A 21,119-nucleotide genomic window follows, 5' to 3' on the forward strand; every position below is an offset into this window, starting at 1 on the left:
TTCTATGCTCACATAAATCCTGGAAGTTGATTGGTCAACCTCCATTTTATGATGTATTGTGATTGGCTATAACATGATTGCTCGGCTCTGCGGCGTCCAAAAGGGGTATAGTGTCGTGCCACCACTATCGTCTCCTTCCAAAGCCAGAGTCCGACTTCGCATCGGCGTCCAAGTAAAGCTTGGTGCGAGTCTATCATATTTCACATTATGGAGACACATACTTAGACCCGGCATACAGATGAATTGCCGGGGTGGTTTCTCCGCAATACAGACGAATACAGCAATAAGAATTTCTCGGCTATACAGACCCTTAAACATCAAGAAAGCGACTAACTACACACAATGAAGTTTCAAATATTATTCCATTCAGCCTGGTGCAGCGCTTTCTCCAAGGTCTCGGAATCCCCCTTTTCGAAGGGATTGCTTTTCTCGAACTCACGAATAAGTTGTTCGTGCTCCGTACTCCTCGGAACAAACGCTGCTTTGTACGGAGCAAGATGGCTCAATATCCCAGGTGAAAAATCAATAATCGGCTCGATCTCCTTACCATTCTTACCAACAATCTTGTTGACATCAAATATGGCGAGCGTGTGAGCAATCATTAGGAAAATAGAAGTCTCAGCAACTAAGCGCCCGGGGCATACTCGACGACCAAATCCAAATACCGCATCTCCCGGATCAACAGGAGGATGTGATGAGAGAAAACGCTCAGGTTGGAACTCTCGCGGGCTGGGGTAGACCGCGGGATCATTGTTGAATCCCCTAGATATCATGTTAGAGACAACGCAGGGCAAATGTCGTTGAACAACCTCACCAGATATTGGGTATGATAATGGCATTCTTTGGAATCAAGAAACCATTTATAATATCGTCTTCATCCGTTCTGTGAGGGATACCTAGGGGCGCGACACTGTGCCATCTAATGGCTTCCTTCACGACTGCATTCACATAGGGTAGCTTCTCGCGGTCGGCTGCTGTTGGCAAAGTAGGCATGCCGAATACATTGTCCATCTCTGCTTGGGCCTTGCGCTGAACATCTGGGAACAGTAGCATCGCCAGAAAGAACCCTTCGAGGATCGCAACAGTCTATTGGTGAAGAAATACATAAGAAACGACACAATACTTATCACAGTCAGAGTTTAGAAACATACTGTGTCGGCTCCACCACCATACATTGCCAATGCAGACCACTTCACAATTTCTTCATCTTCCCCCTGTCTGAGAAGCGTAGAGACAAAACACTGTCGATCCTCATTTTTGTTAATCTGAGCTTTTGCGAACGCAAACGGGCTCTCTACGAGTCGTGTAAGCGTTTGAAAGTGATCCCGGGCGACTCTTTGAAACCTAGCTCCAGGCATCCAAGCCGGGACATGTTTCACTAATTTTCGTTTAGCTAGACCCAGCGAAGACGTCCTTTGGACTGAGTAGAAGACTCACACGCCGGGATCAAATCAACAAGCCATGTCCCCGGGACAACAGCATCCGAGAATTGCTTCAATGCATGATCAGCTAGACGGACCAGCGGGTCGTCGCCATGCGGCTCGATATTATAGCCGTATGTGATATTCAGAATAAAAGCACCAGCAGCCCTGTAATTATCGAGCTATTAGCAATTTGCTTCTGTAACGGCAATCCTATAGGGACGTACGTCCGGTTGTGATCGATAAATTTCTCGGGCGTGTGCAGCACGCGAGCTGCAAATCTCCTTGCTTCTAGTTCAAGGAGACTATTGAATTTTGATGCGGATTCTCGTGTTCCGATGACTCTGGTGATTGCGCGACGGTAGGCTCGAAGGAGCGGTGTGTTGTCTTGGCTTGAGGCTAGTTTACCCCATCCAGCCCTTGGGTTGTCAGATTGGTTCTAGATTCTAGATAGATTTTTTGATATTGGGATGATGGAAATGAGAATGGGGAGAGAGAGATGAATTCCCCAAGAGGCAATGAAACTCATGTAGACATACAATTCATCTGCAAAAACAAGGCGCGGTCGAGAAGAATGTTTCGCGGAGTTTTTTTCCAGGATGTGAAACGCCAAACCTCTATCATTAATTATGATGATCGTTTTGCCTAGGACTCTGATAGAGCTGAGAGGACCTGCGTGCCAGTTAGATCCAGTCAAATGGCTAAAATAAATCAAGGTGAGACACGGCACCATAGAGGTCTTTGTGCTTCAACCAATGTTGCCATTCTTGTGTCCCTGGCGGGGGAAGGTCGAGCAAATTGCCAATAAGAAATTTGCCTTTCGGTCCTGGAGGAAGGTTGGCCCTTTTCCTTCCTGCAAAGGTCGTGCGCAGAATCGCAATCAGGGCTAAAGTGAGCCCTAAGGCCACAAATTGTCCTATTAGTGCCATGATCTTACCCAATTCAGGCAACAGGCTTTGATTATCGAAGTATCGGTGAAAAGCGGCCAGTATAAGGAAAATAGTGAATATATAACAGAAGAAGTGGGGTACAACGGCAGCAGATCCCGATCTGGTCAGATGCAGCGCTATATTCTAATTGGTTGGCAATGTCCTAGACCCTATATTGTACAGTGATATATTTGCAACCTCAAATGCTCAGTTCGGTCATACTTTAATGTTTGAAGAAAAAAAAGTTCCATTCAAAAACCACTGGTTAAGCGGAATTGTCGGCGCAAGACCAGGCAGCTGAGCCTCCAGACTTCGCATAGCTATTGATAATGCTAACAACAGATCCATAAGTACCTGCAATCATCAAGAAAGTTCCAGCTACAATGATGAAGAAGCACCAGCCGACCATGAAAAGCCACCTGGGGGACTTGCGGCCTTCTTTGCGATTCCAATTGTCGTACAGCCACATACCACCCATGGGCTGGAAGCACATAGGAGTGCCAAGTAATGCGCCCACGAGAGAGACGAGATCACTGAACACGGGAATGGCGCTAGCAATGATATAGGCGACCAAAGCAGTTCCGATAGTGCAGCTAAGCCATACCACCCAGTGGGTCATGGTGTTGGCTGCCAAATGCCGGGAACCTTGTAGGATGCGGACAAAGACGTATTTTCCAGTGATCTAGATAAGTGTCAGTACTGGCAGACTACTTTCGGCATGGGAGGAAACTCTTACGTGAATAAAAAGCAATGTGCTAACCAACAGACCTGGCAGAGCAAACCCGTAGCTCACTTTCTTGACGACTGGACCAGCAGAGCCAAGAGCAGGGGATGAGACGTATGATCCACAGAAGTAGTAGATGACAATGCCGATTGCAAGATAGAACACTGTCACGACTCCTTGGCAGAGGAACAGCGATCGGTTGAAGTGACGGGGCTCCCGCATCTCTGCCGCAATAGAGAAAAATGCCGGGGTACCGGCGTAGGCGAACACAATGGTACATAGGGCGGTCATAGCATCGGTAAAGTCTGGGCTGTTCACAATTTTGTAGTCGGGTACCCAGACAGCGTCGGTCGGTGCGGCTGATGGACGATCTTGGATACCGACAGCGATAGTGACGATCATGACTAGGTTGGTTAGATTAAGCATAGACACACAAGAGGAACACACTCACTTGAGGTCAAGATAGAGAAGAGACCGACCCAGGCGAGCCAAGAAATACGGCCTAATGTCTGGATGCTACCAAGTATGCATGCTACAATAGCAGCAATGGCAACATAGACAGCTGTGCAGACGGCGTGGTCGGAGACAGCATTAAGACCGATAGAGATACCTAGCATTCCCGAGCCGGCGACGAAGACCCACCCTATTATGGGGTCAGCAAGTGGCTCTTTGGTGACTTCATCTTGGATTGTTCTTAGGGATCCAACTCACAGAGAACGAATGCACCTCCAAGTAGGATTCTTCCCGTGGGGCCGAGTAACAGCTCACCCACATCATCGATCCCGTAAACCTCGCGGTGTCGAAGTTTGAAAACACCGATTATGTAGTCGGACCATGTCGTAATGGCAGCAATAGCAATGAGGCATATTACACCGGGGACTATGCCTAAGGAATCGAAAGCGACGGGAATGGAAAGGACGCCGAGACCGATTTGGGTTTTCATCATCAAAACAGATGTTCCCAGCCATCCTACCTATAATGGGGTGGTTAGCAGACGGTATGGATGACGTTCCAAGAATAGGGAACAAACATACATCGCGATAATTCGGACCTTGCTCGGTGATTTCGCCAAAAACGGCATCATGTTGGCCTTCAATGACCTGCCCATCATGTGAAAGAGCAGGACTTAATGACTTCTCTTGCTTCTTCTCGGACATAATGAAATAATTGCACAGTACATAACGAGAATTGGGGCGGGCATGCGAGTTTTTAAACCATAAAACAACTACCCGGTTAAGTTCGGATTGCCCGGTCTGCCCAGACCGCTGCGGTGTTTTTTGTCCATCAGCCAAGGTTTCAGGCTTCAGGGGCGTTCAGGGGGAGGGATCTCGAGATCGGGTGCGCGGTTCCGACACGCCACCCGTGCAGAGATAAGGCTTGACTGTTATCTTTTGGCATGTAATTGGTCTCATTTTTCTTTAGTCAATCTCTTTTTTATCTTGATCTATGAAGTATTTATCTCTTGAACTAGTCAATGGAAGTAGTTTCAATGATACTATTCCAGACTTAGTGTCCACAAGAGATAGGTTACATTTTCCCCACAGAATCCACAATTTGGTCGCAAATCTGCCCACTTTTCTCTTCTGAATGCGGGGAAACTCAAAAACTACATTGTCAGTGGCTTTGCCTCTCAAATCCTCAAATCCCTCATTTTGCCCGGGAAAGCCTCCACTTATTATCTGGGGGTGGGGGCTTACAGTCCTTACTCAGAAGGTGGTTCCACACTCAGCCAATGGAACTTAGTTGAACCGACCGCTCAATAATTGGAGTAGGTGTCATTGACCTCATTGACCCCATCTTGCGCCCCGTTGTGAGACACTTTATCTTGGTTGCGGAAAGTCTTGCCTCGAACAAACCTAGGGCCGCATCTGGATAATGGCGGGTATCTGCCCATTATTACCTAAAAACTGTAGATTGGAAACCTTCCATGGTTAGGGGCGGTGGCGTAAATCGGCCACTACCAATGAATGGTTTTACTAGTGACGTGGCCTTGAATCAATGTGCTTAATTGCGCGACAAGCCAGCCGCTATGGATCTTTTCCTTCTCTAACCTTTGATAGATAGCATTTTTACTATAGCTATCCCTCCTTAGGCAATAATAAGTGAGCACCATCCACACCGATATGATCTAAACCGAAACGAGTACCCGAACTAAGAGGCAGATCGAAGAAAGTATTCGTCATTCTGCAAAATGGCTTGAAGATATTAAATATAGTAAATAAGGTTGCTCCATGTAACATCACAGAAATAAGGCAAGAACATGAAAAGATCAAAGCAAGTTGATATCCATTAATCTGTAAATTGATTTGGTTGGGATCAATGATAGCGCCGCCAACTATTTAATGCTACCTATTTCCGGACTAGTTTCTAATTGGAGCGAAGTCTGCACTTTGACAAACAATTCGACTAAGGGACTTGCTTTTGCGGATGAGATATTGTTGGTCACGGTCGCGTAGTGTGAAACTTGAAACTCTCCGAGTGAGGGTTAGACTGTCCAGACTCTTTGGCTAAGGTGAGTATAGTTGCTACTAGGTCGTTATAATTTACATTCCATTTATAACGAAATGTTATAGTTAGAATGGGTACGAAATGCCTGATTTCAAGAACAAGATAGGAGTTTGCATCTGACGAGGTTCTTGGAAATTTCCACTTTTGTTCACCATCAAAAATTTATCTGAAGGGAGTTCATATATCAGATTTTCATCTGAGCTCGCTTGGAAGTTAGGTCATTATCTTCATTGGAAGTATCGAGATTGAGCCAATCAACCTCCGCTCTCGTTGGAGCCCTAAACGAGGAACGAGGAACGAAGAACGAGATTCAACAATAGAAACGACAAGGTTCCAGCAACAAAGGAGTGCTTACAATTGCTTACAATTGCTTACGGAGTATCTATTTACTTACATCTTAATCAATGGACTAATCGAAAGAATGTCATAAAGATCGGTTTATTCACCCTAGTAATGTGAGCTTCCATTCCCTCTCACACCTCTATTCTACTTCGCACCGACATCTTTTTTGATCATGTCTTTCTTATCAATTCGCAATGCGTACTCTCAATTATTTCCACCAAAACCTTTTTTTACCGAAAAGGAGATCCCAACTCAACAAGGTCGCATCTTCATCATTACAGGCGGCAATTCTGGTATTGGATTCGAACTATGCAAAATCCTATATGGCACGGGTGCGACAATTTACATGACCTCTAGGTCCAAGGTATCTCCAGCCAAGCGGATAGTATGCAAGTTTCACCACTGATCTCAACTTAGGGACGAGCGATAGCAGCGATCAAGACTATAGTGGAAGCCCGTCCGGCCCCAAAGACGCCCGGTCAGCTCAAGTTCCTTGAACTTGACCTGAACGATCTCGAGTCAGTCAAGCGAGCAGCCGCCACATTTGGACAACAGGAATCCAGACTACACGTTCTGTGGAACAATGCAGGAACTGGGGCGAACATGGTTGATCCGGGATCTAAGACAGCACAAGGCTTCGAGGCTATGGTTGGCATGCATTGCATTGCAACATTGCTTTTCACCAAGCTACTGTTGGCTCAACTCCAGGCTACAGCTGGATTGGAAACACCAGGGTCCACGAGGGTAGTTTGGACATCTAGTTTCCTGGCTGAAGGGGGTTCGCCGCCAAACGGAGTCGACTTCAAGTCCTTGGCAGAGGGTACGAAAGATCGCATTCGCAACTATGCCGTGTCGAAAGCAGGAACGTGGATGCTGTGTCGGGAATGGGCGCAGCGATACGGCGGAGATGGAATTGTCAGTGTGGTTCAAAATCCTGGAAACCTTAAGGCTGGATCGTATGCGGGTACTCCGGCTATAACTATGTTTCTCATAAGTCCACTTCTCCATGAGGCACGATTCGGTGCCTATACCGGGCTGTATGCCGGTCTTTCATCGGATATCTCACTGGAAAACAATGGCGCGTATATCATTCCATGGGGAAGAATCCGAGAAGATAAGGATTGTCCGCGAAAGGATATTCTCAAAGCAATGCTTCCGCTCGAGGAAGGTGGTTTGGGGTATAGTGCGAAATTATGGCAGTGGTGTGAGGAACAGTGGAAGCAATATCTGTGAAGCAAAGGATGTTAGCACTTTTATTTATCAACGAGCAAGTAAGCAAGTGCATGCGCATTAGATATTCCAGCCAATCATTTTTCTTCAAGTGGACGATCTCAGGGTCCAATACCCAAACAGGCGTCATAGGCGCGGCTATGACCACCAGATCTAGAATGTGGGGATCACATCACCGTTACCTCGTTGATTTCTATACACTTAGGACTATTTCCCTCGGAAGAGGACAAATAGATATCCACTGTAAACATAATTGAACCTAGTAAGTAAACCCCATATAAACCCCAGAATTCCCCCAGAAATTCCCCAGAAAAAAAAATCAACAAACCCCCGGATTTCTCTACAACCAATCCAACATGGTTCAGCTCAAGATCTCAATGCTACTCACAACTTTGGGCATTATGAGCGCCAGCATCGGCTGCTCTGCTACAACCATCACCAACAGCCTGTTATTGAGTTCTATTGCCGAGCAGCTAGCCCTACCAGCATCAACATGGTCAGCCAACGGCACCCACACAGCAAAGGGATTCACGAACAAATCAGCGAATACTCCATCTGCAGAGGGCCTAAAAGAAGACTGCGACAATATCAACCTCAACAAGAAGCTAGCCGTGGATTTCCGCAGTGATGTTCTTGGTTCCGGTGTTACGGGTTTCTTCTACAAGTGCGAGAAGCTCAGTGCCGATACCAACAAGTACTGGTTCACTATCAGTACTGGCGACAAGGCCCAGATCGACAAGCTTTGTGATCAGGATACTACCTACCCCATTGTCTATGATCAGCAGCACAACACTTGGTTCATTGATGAGCCTTTCGATTGTACTCGACGGACCAACCCAACGGACTTCTTCTAATATGCTATTGATTAAATTGAGCGGTAAGAGATCCATCTCAGGGAAATACTTCTAGCTTAGTGAACTAATTATTCTTGGCAGGGAAAGATTGTTTCGGTTTTAGAAAGCACAATCTTGAAACTCCCGAAAATGAGAAGAGTATGGGGTAGGCGCAGATAACTTTTATGTAATGCGAAAGTGTTTTCTCACGCCTGTTGATTTTATCTCTTTAGCTATTGGCACCGTTTTCTTACGATGATGTGCTATTCAATCAAGAGAGTGAAGTTGAAATTGTGATACAAAACATAGTAAATTCTGTCTTTGTGCCAAAGAAATAAGATAGACAATAAGAAAACTTGGTAGAGTACAAGACATTGCCAAAGCGGCAAGAAATCAATATCACACAGGATATCCTTTCAATCAAAGAGTGTGGGTGAGAATAAAAAACAAAATATCGCAAACGATCATTCCTTGGACGCTCCAGCATCGAGACCCCACTCAACCTTCAGGTCTGGAGTAACAATACCCGACTTCGAGAGAATCATCTGGGAAAGAGCTGGAATGGAAGAACTTGTGAGAATTTCCAAAATTTGCAGGTTGGCCTCCATCTCGCGGGTGATCCAGTTTCGAATCTCAATAGCAACCAAAGAGTCCAGTCCGAAGGCAGAGATAGGAGAAGCAGGATCGAGCTCCTCAATCGGGCGCATGAGGATACTGGAGATTTTAGTAATAAGAGCCGTTCCAATGACAGCCTCGGCACCTTCCCGACCCTTCGATTGCCGGATCGCAACCGCTGGGGAAATCTCCGTACTGTTTTGCGCAGAGTCAGCCGATTCACCCGCGCCAGCGAGGGTGGATAGACGCAGCAGGTGCGACAGCTTAGTATCGTTGACCCAGAATGGTTGCTCAGAGGCAGGGGTTGACTTGACGGCTTCGAAACCAGCCACGCAATGTCCGTCACAGGCGGAGTCGAACTCATTCCGGATCGCTGCGGTCACCAAGCCACGGATGTCTGTCGCATCCACGGACTCTGTACCGAGCTGCTTGGAGATCGCAGCGCGCTTCGAGTCGTCTGAGAGATATCCAACTCCGCGTACGACTGGTAAATCGATGGTCGAGAAGCGCATCTTTGCGGACTCCGGGTATTGCGCGAGAGCTGCCATGAAGGTTCCGCTAGCTGCGTATGGAGATTGACCCATGTTGCCAACAAAACTGGCAGCGGACGAAAGATTTACGAAGAAATCGACGGAGCCGTTAGTTGTCGTCAATGCTCGTTGGACATTCCAGATACCGTGAACTCTGGGCATCATCACGGTCTGATAGTCTGTGAAAGTGAGCTTTTCGAAGAGCGTGTCCTTTGAATTGGTTAGTGACGATTGTGAATTGAGTTCAAGGTCGGAGTACCTACTCTGAGAACCATAGCACCATATACAACACCACGCGCGGGAGGCATGCGAGAAAGGAGCGGAACAAGGTTTTCTTCGACGCTCTGTTTATCCGCAACATCACAACGACAAACTTCCACATTGACGCCCTGGAACTTGAGCTCCTCAATAGCTTGCTTTGCTTTCTCGGTCGAGGCACCACTCCGAGAAACCAGCACAAGATTCTTGGCTCCCTTCTCTGGCAGCCAAGTGGCGATATCAAGACCGATACCTCCAGTTCCACCAACGATGACGTATGATGCATCTGCGTGGAGGAGATTCTCGTCCCTTCTGGCGGGATGAACCTAAAACATAAGTCAGAGACCATGTACGTTGAGTGTTGTTTGACTTGATGTACATACCTTGACCATAGAATCATCCGTGACCTGCACAACCATTTTGCCGATAACCTGACCACCCTGCAGTGCGCGGAAGCCAGTCTCCACCTCTGAGATGGGAAGAATGGTTACAGGCCACCTTGACTGAGCGTCGCTATCGATGAACAGCTTGAAAGCATCGCGCAACAGTCGTTTGGTCAACTGTGGGCGCTTTTCTCTTACCATTCCCAGATCGACCGAGGCAAATGACAGGTTCTTGTTGAAGTGGGCCATTTCCAAACGAGAGTTTGTTGTAATGTCTCGTTTGCCGAGCTCAATGAAACGACCAAATGGTGCAACGCACTCGAATGTAGCCTGTAGAGCATCACCGCTAAGGGAGTTGAGGGCAACATCAACACCCTGTCCATCAGTGGCAGCCTGGATGCCTTGCGCAAATGAGATGTCGCGACTGAAGAAGATCTGCTCCTCCTTGAGCTTATAAGTTTCCATAAGGAAGTTCTTCTTTTCAAGACTACCAACGGTGGCAAAGATCTTCGCTCCAACGCTTTGCGCGATAATAATGGCAGCTTGGCCGACTCCTCCTGCGGCAGCATGAATCAGGACGCTCTCATCCTGGGTTAGTCGTCCAAGATCAATGAGAGAGTAGTAGGCAGTGCAGAAGACAGCCGGGATGGAAGCTGCAATCTCGAAAGACATCTGATCTGGAATGACCCAGACTCCAGATGCTGGGCATCGGGTGTATGTGGATAGCGATCCCGGTGACATTGCGCAGACGCGATCGCCCGCTTTCAAGTCGGAAACCGCGGTTCCTACTTTAGTGACAACACCACTGCATTCTTGACCCAGCCTGTCGCCCTTGAGCTGCCCCATAGCCATCAATACGTCTCTAAAGTTCAGACCAGTGCTGTAGACCTGAATCTCGATATGATCATCTGGCAAAGGTCCATTGCAAGAGACATCGTCGGTGAAGTACAGTTCATCAAGCCCTCTGCCTTCTCCAGCAGCAAGTCGCAAAGCGCGATTTTGCTTGAATGGCTGCATCTCCGAAGGTGCGTTTGGCGTCTCTTGTTGCACGCTTAAATTCAGAGCGTTATTGTCAACCAAACGAGGAACACAAATGTAGCCATTGCGAATGACAAACTCCCAGTCATTCTGGATGAGCTGGGACTTTTGGCAGAACACTCCGTTGAAGACATTGAGCATATGTTTCACGGCCTCGGCATCAGACATGGTCTCTCGCTCTCCCAGATCAAGAGTGGCAAATTGTAGGCCAGTCTCCGATCTCACAGTCCGCGCCAAGCCAATTGCCATGTTTGCTCCCAGGGACTTCAAGTCGGACTTGCTATGTCGAACGACCCACAGCAATCCTCGAGCTTGACTCATCATCCGCTGAAGCGCCTGCAATTTCTCTGCGGTTAGGTGCGAAAGAATAGAGCGATCCATCCCTCCAAGGAAAATACACCACTTTCCAGTGACATCCACATCATCGGCATCAACGACGGTAGTTGGGGAGGCACCAGTCAAGTGCTTGAGGCCCAACTCTAAACTCAATGCTGACAGGCCACCGATGGAGTCTGTTCCAAGGACGACAACATCACCAGGGTTCACAGGGCCTGTGGTCGGGACGTTTGCAGAGGATGTCATCAAGCAGCCGGATTGGAAGGAAGCTCCTGGGTATTCCTCAATACAAAGGTCGATGCCTGAGAACCCATTTTCTTTCAAAACGCTGTCCCATCCGGCAACTGTGAGAAGTGGACCATCGCTGCGGAACTTGTCACTCGCCAGCCACCATCCCGGCAGGAGTGCGAATGGGAAGTGACGAGCTTTTGGAACAGTCTCTTCAATAAGCATGATTTTACCACCAGGCTTCAACAAAGCTCGGATATTTGCCATGGTCTGCCCAATGTCTCTAGTGGCATGGAGCACGTTACAGGCAACCACAACATCGTATACTCCGGTGTTGAAACCCTGTTCTGTGGGATCAGCGGATATGTCCAGTGTCTGGTATGTCATGAGATGCCCCCAGTCCTCGAATTTGGTCTTGGCTTTTTCGAAAAACCCTGGGGAGATATCGGTGTAGGTGTAGTGTCCAAACCTAGGCGTAGATTCTGGTTCGCCTCCTCCTAGACTGTTGAGGATGGGTAAGGTTGCCCCACCCGTGCCAGCACCAATCTCAAGGATGTTGAGCTCTGGGTTCTGGTGGCCCATCTGATTGACGCAGACAGAGACGTTGGCATAAGCTTCTCGGAGGGCATCCAGATCACTGTAGTAGCCACCTATTCCATCATCATCCAAGAGAACAGTTAGAGCATCAACCTTTCCACGCAATATTTGAGGGAGCAGCTCGCCCACTTTGAATGTCAATGCTCCCGCACCGGTGACGGTACGGTTGTGTTCGAGAACATCCAGAGGCAGAGGGTCCGCGTATCCAACCTTCTGACACGTCTTCTGGGCCCAGCGATAGAATTGCTGATGTTGAGGCTGGAAGGTGGGAATTTCATGCTCCGGAACAGAGTTAAGCATCTCCCGCAGGTAGTGTTCGGCCACAGATTCCAGTAGACTCATTCGCTTGATACCCGCACTGGCATCGGTATCTGGGCGCGGGAGGTGACGGTAGTCATCCGCGGATAGGAAGTCAAAGCAGGGCTCGTAGTTCAGCTTGTAGCAAATTTGATTAGGGGAGTTATCCCTTGAGCCCTTGATATCATTTGAGACCGGGACTAGAGTAATATCTCTGATGTCAATGAGCAGATTTGCCGAATTGCTAGGATCAGTGGCGAAGATACGGTTGGTCTCTGGGTTGCTGGCTGATTCGGTGCCCGACTGCTCACCATAGAGCTGAAGAACCGTACCAGCGTTGATCTCTTGGCTCAATGAAACCGATACTTGTTTGACATGCGAGGGCACGTGGGTCACCTGTGGTCCAGGTTGACCATAACCTCGCAGGACCCACATAAGCTGACTACACAAGTCCAGGGTAACGGGATGAACGATACACGGCAACTCATGTTGAAGAGGCATAACAGCTTTTGTGTCAGGGATACAAATTTTTGCCATAGCTTGGTCATTCGTGCCGACACAAACTTCCGTCAGGCGCTGGAAAAGGGGACCGTACTGGACACCTCCATTGGTGATGTTCTCATAGAGCCACTTGTTGTCAATTGGTATGGTGCAAGAGTGTCGCATATTCAAAGCTTGCTGAGTGAAACGCCCTGTACTCTCGAGCTGTTGGCGGGAACCATCTACAGGGTTAATGTCCTTTGCTTCTTGGACCATGACGAAACCGTGGCAGTGCTGATCCCATCCTCGACCCTCTGCCCATGAGAAAACTTTGAACTCGTGCCAGCCGAGGACAGATTTACTTGGAGACTCTGCCCGACAAGGCTTGAGGCTGAACATCGTCTCCACGGACGAGCCATCTGGGATGGTGAGGACGCGGCTAATGAAGATATCACGGAGATCAATTTTCCCAGGAGTGATGTGGTGGAGTTGGGCATGCTGGGAGATGGCTTCCATGGCCATGGCTAGGAACCCAGTCATAGGGTACACAATGCTACCGTGCACTCTGTGCTCACGGATCCATGGATGATCATCAGCGCGAATGATGTTCCTCCATCGAGGCTCAAATTCAACATTTTCCAGAGTCAGTAAGCCAAGAATATCATTTCGGCCAAATTTCCGGTGGTAGTGATTGTCTGCTAACCGAGAAGTGAACCAGTATCGTTCGGAGTGGTTCCAAGGATAGGTTGGCAGATTTGATAGAACGGCTGGTCTTTTTCCGGTCTTCTCGAGGTTGGGGAAGTTGATAGCCTGGAAATTGAGAACCATGCCCTGTGTGAACAATGAGCCAGCCATGTTCTGAACGGCCTCGATTGCATCGACCTTGCGCTTTAGGGTGTGGTGATATTGCATATTCAGGTTTGGGGCGTGCATCTCCGAAATTTGTTTCACCGGCCCTTGGAGGGCAGGGTGAGGGCCGAGCTCTATCAAAGTATTGATGGGAGTCCTTGTTTTGTCATCCGTAAGAAGACTTTTCACACCTTCCACGAACTCGACACGCGAGACCAAGTTGTCAACCCAGTAAGATGCATCTAAAGTGCTTCCAGGGATCTGTGTACCATGCACAGTAGAATGGAATGGAATCTCGGAGTCCCGTGGCGTGATCTTGCCGAGCAATGATTGATATTGCTGCGACACTGTCTTCATGTGATGAGAGTGGTAAGCAACATCGACCTGCAGTCGTCTGGTGAATATTCCCTCCTTATCCAAGGCAGATTGCAAACTGGCGATGACTTCCGCGTCACCGGACAAAGTGACGCTGGATTCGCTGTTGACGCAAGCAATAACAGCACGGTTTCCACGCATGGCATCCAATATTTGTTGGATGTCAGAGGCACAAGCACCAACAGCCAACATACCACCCTTAATTGTTTTATCATTGGCAACAAGGTTTGCGGCAACACCGCGGGAGTAAGCTACGCGAACGCACTCTTCAAGTGTGAGAATACCCGCAGCATATGCCGCTGCGATCTCTCCACTGGAGTGGCCAACGACTGCTTTGGGATGGATTCCCCACGAGGAGAACAAGTCGACTAGCGCGAGCTGGACTGCGGTGCATGCTGGCTGACTCATATATGCTGCTGAGATAGAGCTTTTACTAGGGTCACAAAGAAGAAGTTCATCTTGGGACGGTTAGAATTGAAAAGCTAAGCACGTTGGTGGCAGGAAATTCGACTTACCAATAATGGAGAAGGTAGCACCGAGGGATTTCAAACAAGCATCCACGTTTTCCATTGTCTGTTCAAAGATCGGATATGTACCTAGAAGTTCTTTGCCCATACCGTGCCATTGAGCGCCTTGTCCAGTGAAAACGAAGCCAACCGTTGGTTCTCTGGAGAAGCGTACAGGCTCAGGATTGGTGGACAGGGCGGCAGTCAAATCTTGCGCGATCTCTGCGGAAGCTGCAAGTCGCCATGGAAGGAAGCTTCGGCGCTGGCCCAGGGTGTATGCCATCTTGTCCAGAAGCTTGTCGTCAAACACTGTCGGATGAAGGTCCAAATACGAGCCGAGGTTCTTGCCCAGTTGGATAGCAGCCTGTTTATCATATGCAGAGGCCACAAACAACTTTCGTTTAAGAGGATCATCATTGACCACACCTTCGCCTTCGTATCGGTTACCACGCTCGAGAATAACATGGGCATTGGTCCCGCCAAATCCAAAGTTGTTCACACTTGCGTAGGGTTTTCCTCGGGGCCAAGGCGTCAGCTTCTTTGCCACCTGTTCATTATGATTAGCAGGTCGCTTTAAGTATCAAATTCGCTTTTCTGTCTCACCTTCATGTTCCACTTTTCCATCGGTATCTCCGGATTGGCCTTCTCGAAGTTGCAATTGGGAGGCACAAACCCTCGCTCAAGTGCCAAAACAGTTTTGATCACCGCCACAACTCCACTGGACCCTTCGAGGTGACCGATGTTTGATTTGATTGACCCGATATATAATGGTTGTCTTGGCGTGCGTCCTTTTCCAAAGACCGCGTTCAGGGCAGTGGCTTCAAGGGGATCTCCAACCTTAGTGCCCGTGCCGTGAGCTTCAACAAATGCCGTCATGGACGGGTCAATGCGGGCTTCTTTATACACTCGGCGAATGAGCGCTTCCTGCGCCTCGCCATTGGGCATCGCAATGCCCCGAGTGCGTCCATCCTGATTGAGGCCACTGTTGACAATGACGGATCTAATCGTATCACCAGCAGCCTCTGCATCTTCGAGTGACTTCAATATAATACACCCAGCGCCTTCACCTCGACCAAAGCCAGTCCCTCTGTGGTCAAACGCATATGATCTACCAGTATCTGCCAGAAGCCTGTCCAAGCAAATTGATTAGCTCGCTTCACGCAATAATTATTTTTCTCTACCCAGCAGCCACATACCTGGAGCGTGTCATTGAGATAAATGCTTCTGGGATTAAATTCAAGTGACATCCTCCAACAATAGCAATTGAACATTCGCCATTTCGAATGCTTTGTGATGCGAGATGCAACGCGGTCAAACTAGACGAGCATGCTGTATCGATCGAAATGCTAGGTCCGTTCAAGTCAAAATAATAAGAAACCCGGTTTGCCTGCAACGCCATCGACGTGCCCGTTGAGGCATACATAGGAATTGTTTCGATGTCTCTTGTGTTGTTCAATTCGTAATCGGGATATGAGGCTCCTGCGAACACGCCCACTTTGCGGCCACTAATTTCGTGGTTGGGGATTCCGGCGTTTTCCAGCGCTTCATATACACACTCGAGCATAATTCGCTGTTGAGGGTCCATTGATCGCGCTTCTTGAAGGGTAATGTTGAAAAAAGGTGCATCGAAAAGACCGACATCTTCGGTAAGGAAATGAGCCCCTACTGGGTTGAATGAGCCGGGTCGATCAGCGTGAGGGTGTTGGAACGCATCGGCATTGAATCGGCTTTTGGGAATTGGCGACCAGGCCCCCCGGCCTCTCGAGCACATCTCCCAGAACTCGTCAGCTGTGGTGACTTCTCCTGGGAGGCGGCAAGACATGCCGATAATGGCTATCCGCTTGGGCACAACGCCAGTATCCTCGTCGGGGACACTACCAGGAACTTCTTGTGCCGGTAAAGTTACGTCTTGTGCCGAGGCAGTTGCGGTTTCGGTCACCGCCATACCGCTTCCAGATGGCTGTTGAAGACGCATGTTTGATAGATTGGAACTTGTCTGGTTATGAAGGTGTCAAATTATGTACCTGGCACTGCGATAACCATCAATGTCCAGCAAGTGTCCAAAAAAAAGAATTTGCGGATGAAAATCTAAGATATAGAACAGTAAAATCACGAAACGAACAAATTGAGCAATCGGTTGATCAAAGTACTTTCCAAAAAAGGCACGAGAAATAACAAAAAAGGGCGATATGGTTTGTTATGGAGTATAGTCCGCCCTTGCATGAACATCCAAGCGTGCGTGCCGATCAGCGGCTTATAGTTCCTCGATTGAAACAGGACATGCTCAATCGGGCAATGATCGAGTAGTTCTTGATGCCTTTCTTCCTTGATTCCACTCCGCGCCTATGGAGGACAGCAGGTGCGACGGGATCCTACATGCAGCAACGGGTCATCTCCACTTGCTCATTGATTCCAGGGCTGTAGATCAGTATCGCTAGATCGTATCGTGCCTTGCCACGTCTCTGAGATGATCTGATCCGATGCCCTTGCTAAGGCGAGGGTGGGTGTACATTCCAACCACAGGGGTAAAACCCCCGGTCCTGGCAGATTCCTAATGGCATCATTCTTTTACTGCCTCCTCGCGCAATAAATCTCTTAACAGAAGTACTCCAAGTGGGCGTGTTTGTTCGCTTTTTCATTACAAAGAGATCTCCGATTGTCAATATGAAGTTCCTATGCCTTCCAGGAGGCTATTGTTGCGCTGCTGTAGGTCAACCAGTCATACACTTTTCCTTATTCACTCAAGACTTTGCTGACCATCTAATTCAGTCTTTCAAAGTCCAGCTAGGTAAGGTGGTTGATATACGACGTTGTTGTTGTAGTCTGACGTGGGTCTAGCGCCGTTCTGCGACTCCCTCGTGGCCAATGGAGATGCTACCTTCCACTACACTCAGGGAACCACCGAGGTGCATGTTGCACCAGAGTTTCAAGGGTTCTTTGGCCCTGCGCCCAACTACACTTTTATGAAGGCCGATGGACCTGACATGATGTTGATAAATATGAGGGATTTCCCCAAACGCAACACCCCGGAGGAAGCAATGAAGGCCGCTGAAGAGCTGGCTGGCCATCCCACATTCTCCTGTATCACCGAAGTCGTGGACCGCCTGGTCGGCATTCTTGATAGTGAAGGCGATATTGATGGTGTGATTGGCTATTCGGAAGGCGCTCAAATCGCAGCATCGCTTCTCCTGGAAGAACAAAGGCGAGAGCGAGAACTTGGCCGCAAACCCCGAATCAAATGCGCTGTACTTTTCGGTGGATGGCCGCCCATGCATCCGGTCACTGGCAAGCTCGTTGTCGCTGATGACTACGATAAAGAGCCCATCACTATTCCCACCTGTCATGTCGTTGGTGCCTCGGATCCGTTCCTTGATGGTTCAATGGCTCTTTACAACATGTGTGATCCCGATACTGCTGATCTGTTTGACCATGGAGGTGGACATGTTCTTCCACGAGCGAAACATACAGTTGATGAGCTTACATCAATTGTGCGCGAGATGATTAACTCCGTGGCCTAATCTTTATTTATAATTGCTTCTTTTTGGCATCGCTCAACCTATATCCACAAAAAGCTTAGTTTGACTACAATAAAATTCATATTGAAGCATTTAACACACCAATTTTCACATAGACCTTACTCTATCTACTCCAACAACGGCCTTGTCTCCGCATTTTCTTCATCGTCATCCACTTCACTCCGCCGACTTCGGCTCCAACTAGGGAACAAACTAACAAAAGATGAGATAACCCCAAAATTTCGCCACCTGGCAGGACCAAGCCCTTCATACTCCGACTCCTTCAACCGGCCTTGGACCCGGCGCACAAACCATACCAATAGTAACCCCATCCCGACCAAAGTCAGTGTCCCTAGCACAGCAACCATTACTGATAACACCGTCAAGGTGCTGGCATTGCATCCAAACGGCTGCGCCCGAAGTTCCCATCTTTCCTTGCTGCCAAGGGGGCATATATATGCCGAACCAATAGGCGCGAGTACCGGAGCCCGCGATGAGTTAGGCACACATGTCGAAGACTACATTGTACCAATCCATGGTTAGCTTTGACTACATGAAGTAGGAGGTCATGGGTCTGATCCAGATGACTTGTTGTAACATGTAAAGCCAAAGTCTAGGAATGGGGTATGGGGCGGTGGATTTGAACCCCCTCTTCCTCATTCCGGGGGCTCATAATGCAAGGGGCCAAGGCAGTATGTGAAACAAACACAGTCGGCTGTCTGCCCATGTGAAATGCATAGAATTGGGAAAGGAGAAAAGGGAACCAATTGCATTAAGGTCGCAACGATTGGATCTTGAATAAATCCCATTGATGCTGACCGAAAATACAGCAGATTACATCGCGCAATCGAAAAGGGATGACCTACAATTGCACACCAACTGCATAATTCATGACCGGAAAGGCAGCCTGAACAAGACTGCTGCCGCCAACAAATATAGAATAGGGGGTCGCTGGTATCAAGGCTGTTTAGTGGGAAGCTGATATTCCCTAGGAGTTCATGGTCGTCCATGACCATCGATGCATGTAAGGCGCTCAATTTCAAGGGAAATAAGTTCTGCTTCCTGTCTTCAGTCGATAGTTAGCGCCTTGCTCTCCTTGCAGTGAAAATATAGAGGAGGAAGCTGTACAACAAACAAATCATGCAACGTAAGTTGTGCCTCGTTCTCATTTGCCAAGTTGCGGGGTTGATGTATGTATACTCGTCACAGTGAGATGTAGAGTTTGAGAATATCGCCTGGGATTGAAGACAATCCTTAATTCTTTCTTGCAGAGCGGGGGTTCGATTCAGCCAGATCATGCCATAATGACTGGATCATGAAATTAACGCAACCATATACATTTTTGGGCTGCGGTACTTTTTCCAGCCACTGCCTTCAAAAGCTCTCACCCTACACAAGTATCTCATAATCATCCATTTCACTGATGGTACAGATTTATATTATATAAACTAATGATTGCATGAGACCATGGCGTGTAAACGTGAGAAATAATTCTGGTAAATCGCGCTGAAAACGAAATCCGCCCAGAAAGCCCAACTCCACAATGTTCGTCAACATGTTCGTTGCAAAAGGAAAATGGAGATGACTCAGATCAAGAGAAATGGGGGGGAGGATATAAATCTAAATCAGACCACGCGCTTGACCTGCATATTGGAAGAAGATTAGCATCTAGAGTTTTGATCCAAGCTTGAGGAACACACGTACCTCGAAGAATCTCTTCAACCACCACACCTGGAATACACCCTCACCAATGACGACCGCAAGCTGGAACATACTCCACCACTTCACACGGCCGTTGGTGCTCTCTGCGGTGTTCCGGTGCACACGCTCACGCACCACAATGTACGACTGCTCATCCTTCACCTGTGTCAAAGCCTCGGAGAGTTTGCGAACTAGACGGTACCAATCAATCAATATCAGATCTATTTTCTCGGGGAGTTTCCCAGGGCTTACCTTCAACCTCGAGGGGGTCCTTCGACATCTCAGATTCGGGCACGTAGACAATTCCGTGGACGTTGAAGGAGACCTCCTTGGAGTTCGATGTCCAGCCTTCATTGCTGAAGCAGTAGTTGTATTTTCCATCGGCCAGCGCGGTGAAAGAGTAGTCATCGGAGGAGACGGCTTGCTGGAAGTACTGGCGGTTTCTCAGGGGATCTTCGACCTAGACGCATGGAGACCGACCGTTAGTATTTTCGTTCCAAAACAATCTCAACTATCTCTCTGTATGCAACTCCGGGCAATCCATTGCCTCTACGAGTGCAATACAACGTCCCAACACTTCATGCAAAGGGGCATGTTCGGGGAACATCCGACACTGGGAATCAAAAAGCAAGAGATTCATACCCAGAAATCCACCTCAAGATTCCCACTCCCTCCAAACTCCCGATCTCCAACCTGGAAAGTGACGGTCATGACATCGTCGCGGTGCAGGGACTCGTGGAAGCATTCTCGTGAGTGAGCCTTCAGCTGGATAGTGTGTGCGGTCGCGGCGGTGAACCACCCCAGGGCAGTGACCAGGATTGTGCTTGTGGAGAATCGCATGTCGAATGATATGGGTGCCTGACTCCAGTTGAGTTCGAGGGTTTAGCGGGTGGGAGGTGATGATGATGTCTCAACGCGAAAGGTGTCAATTGGAGACGCTCGGACCACATCAAATAAACACCGCTCCGCCTTTGCAAGTCTTGGCTATACATTGTATACCTACCGAGTTGCATAAAATTCTGATATAATGATGGTTAATACTATTTATTTTCTATCTGAGAGCAATTTAATGACTCATCTGTTGTAGAAAAATACCAATACCTAACCTACATCTACAGATGGCGTGCATTTACCGGTGATATATACCCAAGGCCATACCCTACATCCGACAACTTCATTGTTTCTCTCATAGCTATACATAGATAGGATTAAAAATTGGGTAATCAGATGAGTACCAAGTACAATGCAAAGTAAAGTATCTAAATGATGTATCCAACAATGCTGAACAATGCTAGTTACATGCACCTATCTGTGCCTCAGCCAAACCGTTGAATACATACATGCATCCCAGGTTGCAATTCTACATTTCCCTCCCTTTAATAGGCAACTTAGGTACCATTTCGGCAACAGCCTGCAGACAGTGA

At 48.2% G+C, this 21,119-nt stretch overlaps 7 protein-coding genes across 7 annotated transcripts; 3 read left to right on the plus strand and 4 right to left on the minus strand.

Moving 5' to 3' along the window:
* Positions 1–350: 350 nt before the first annotated feature.
* N7529_011601 (uncharacterized protein) lies at positions 351–4,231 on the minus strand (the record flags this gene model as incomplete). The annotated part of the gene is made up of 12 exons (XM_057247127.1): positions 351–762; positions 815–1,086; positions 1,152–1,378; positions 1,438–1,589; positions 1,649–1,840; positions 1,961–2,093; positions 2,152–2,319; positions 2,705–3,032; positions 3,087–3,478; positions 3,526–3,717; positions 3,786–4,047; positions 4,109–4,231. The coding sequence occupies 12 exons, from the start codon at positions 4,229–4,231 to the stop codon at positions 351–353; spliced, it is 2,853 nt and encodes a 950-aa protein (XP_057092476.1).
* A 1,865-nt stretch (positions 4,232–6,096) lies between these two features.
* Positions 6,097–7,157, plus strand: N7529_011602 (uncharacterized protein; the record flags this gene model as incomplete). Its single annotated transcript, XM_057247128.1, has 2 exons — positions 6,097–6,288; positions 6,342–7,157. The coding sequence occupies 2 exons, from the start codon at positions 6,097–6,099 to the stop codon at positions 7,155–7,157; spliced, it is 1,008 nt and encodes a 335-aa protein (XP_057092477.1).
* A 353-nt stretch (positions 7,158–7,510) lies between these two features.
* N7529_011603 (uncharacterized protein) lies at positions 7,511–8,008 on the plus strand (the record flags this gene model as incomplete). Its single annotated transcript, XM_057247129.1, has 1 exon — positions 7,511–8,008. One exon carries the CDS (start codon positions 7,511–7,513, stop codon positions 8,006–8,008), a length of 498 nt encoding a protein of 165 aa, XP_057092478.1.
* Positions 8,009–8,451: 443 nt separating this feature from the next.
* On the minus strand, positions 8,452–16,454 carry N7529_011604 (type I polyketide synthase; the record flags this gene model as incomplete). Its single annotated transcript, XM_057247130.1, has 6 exons — positions 8,452–9,342; positions 9,396–9,716; positions 9,774–14,431; positions 14,489–15,026; positions 15,083–15,608; positions 15,676–16,454. 6 exons carry the CDS (start codon positions 16,452–16,454, stop codon positions 8,452–8,454), a joined length of 7,713 nt encoding a protein of 2,570 aa, XP_057092479.1.
* Positions 16,455–17,143: 689 nt separating this feature from the next.
* N7529_011605 (uncharacterized protein) lies at positions 17,144–17,997 on the plus strand (the record flags this gene model as incomplete). Its single annotated transcript, XM_057247131.1, has 3 exons — positions 17,144–17,185; positions 17,249–17,267; positions 17,318–17,997. The coding sequence occupies 3 exons, from the start codon at positions 17,144–17,146 to the stop codon at positions 17,995–17,997; spliced, it is 741 nt and encodes a 246-aa protein (XP_057092480.1).
* Positions 17,998–18,122: 125 nt separating this feature from the next.
* On the minus strand, positions 18,123–19,010 carry N7529_011606 (uncharacterized protein; the record flags this gene model as incomplete). The annotated part of the gene is made up of 2 exons (XM_057247132.1): positions 18,123–18,512; positions 18,861–19,010. The coding sequence occupies 2 exons, from the start codon at positions 19,008–19,010 to the stop codon at positions 18,123–18,125; spliced, it is 540 nt and encodes a 179-aa protein (XP_057092481.1).
* A 609-nt stretch (positions 19,011–19,619) lies between these two features.
* On the minus strand, positions 19,620–20,535 carry N7529_011607 (p24 family protein; the record flags this gene model as incomplete). The annotated part of the gene is made up of 4 exons (XM_057247133.1): positions 19,620–19,637; positions 19,699–19,886; positions 19,948–20,155; positions 20,338–20,535. The coding sequence occupies 4 exons, from the start codon at positions 20,533–20,535 to the stop codon at positions 19,620–19,622; spliced, it is 612 nt and encodes a 203-aa protein (XP_057092482.1).
* Between the last annotated feature and the right edge of the window lie 584 nt (positions 20,536–21,119).

This window comes from Penicillium soppii (genome assembly GCF_028829465.1).
Source record: "Penicillium soppii strain IBT 18220 chromosome Unknown utg000010l, whole genome shotgun sequence".
NCBI classification, from domain to species: Eukaryota; Fungi; Ascomycota; class Eurotiomycetes; order Eurotiales; family Aspergillaceae; genus Penicillium; species Penicillium soppii.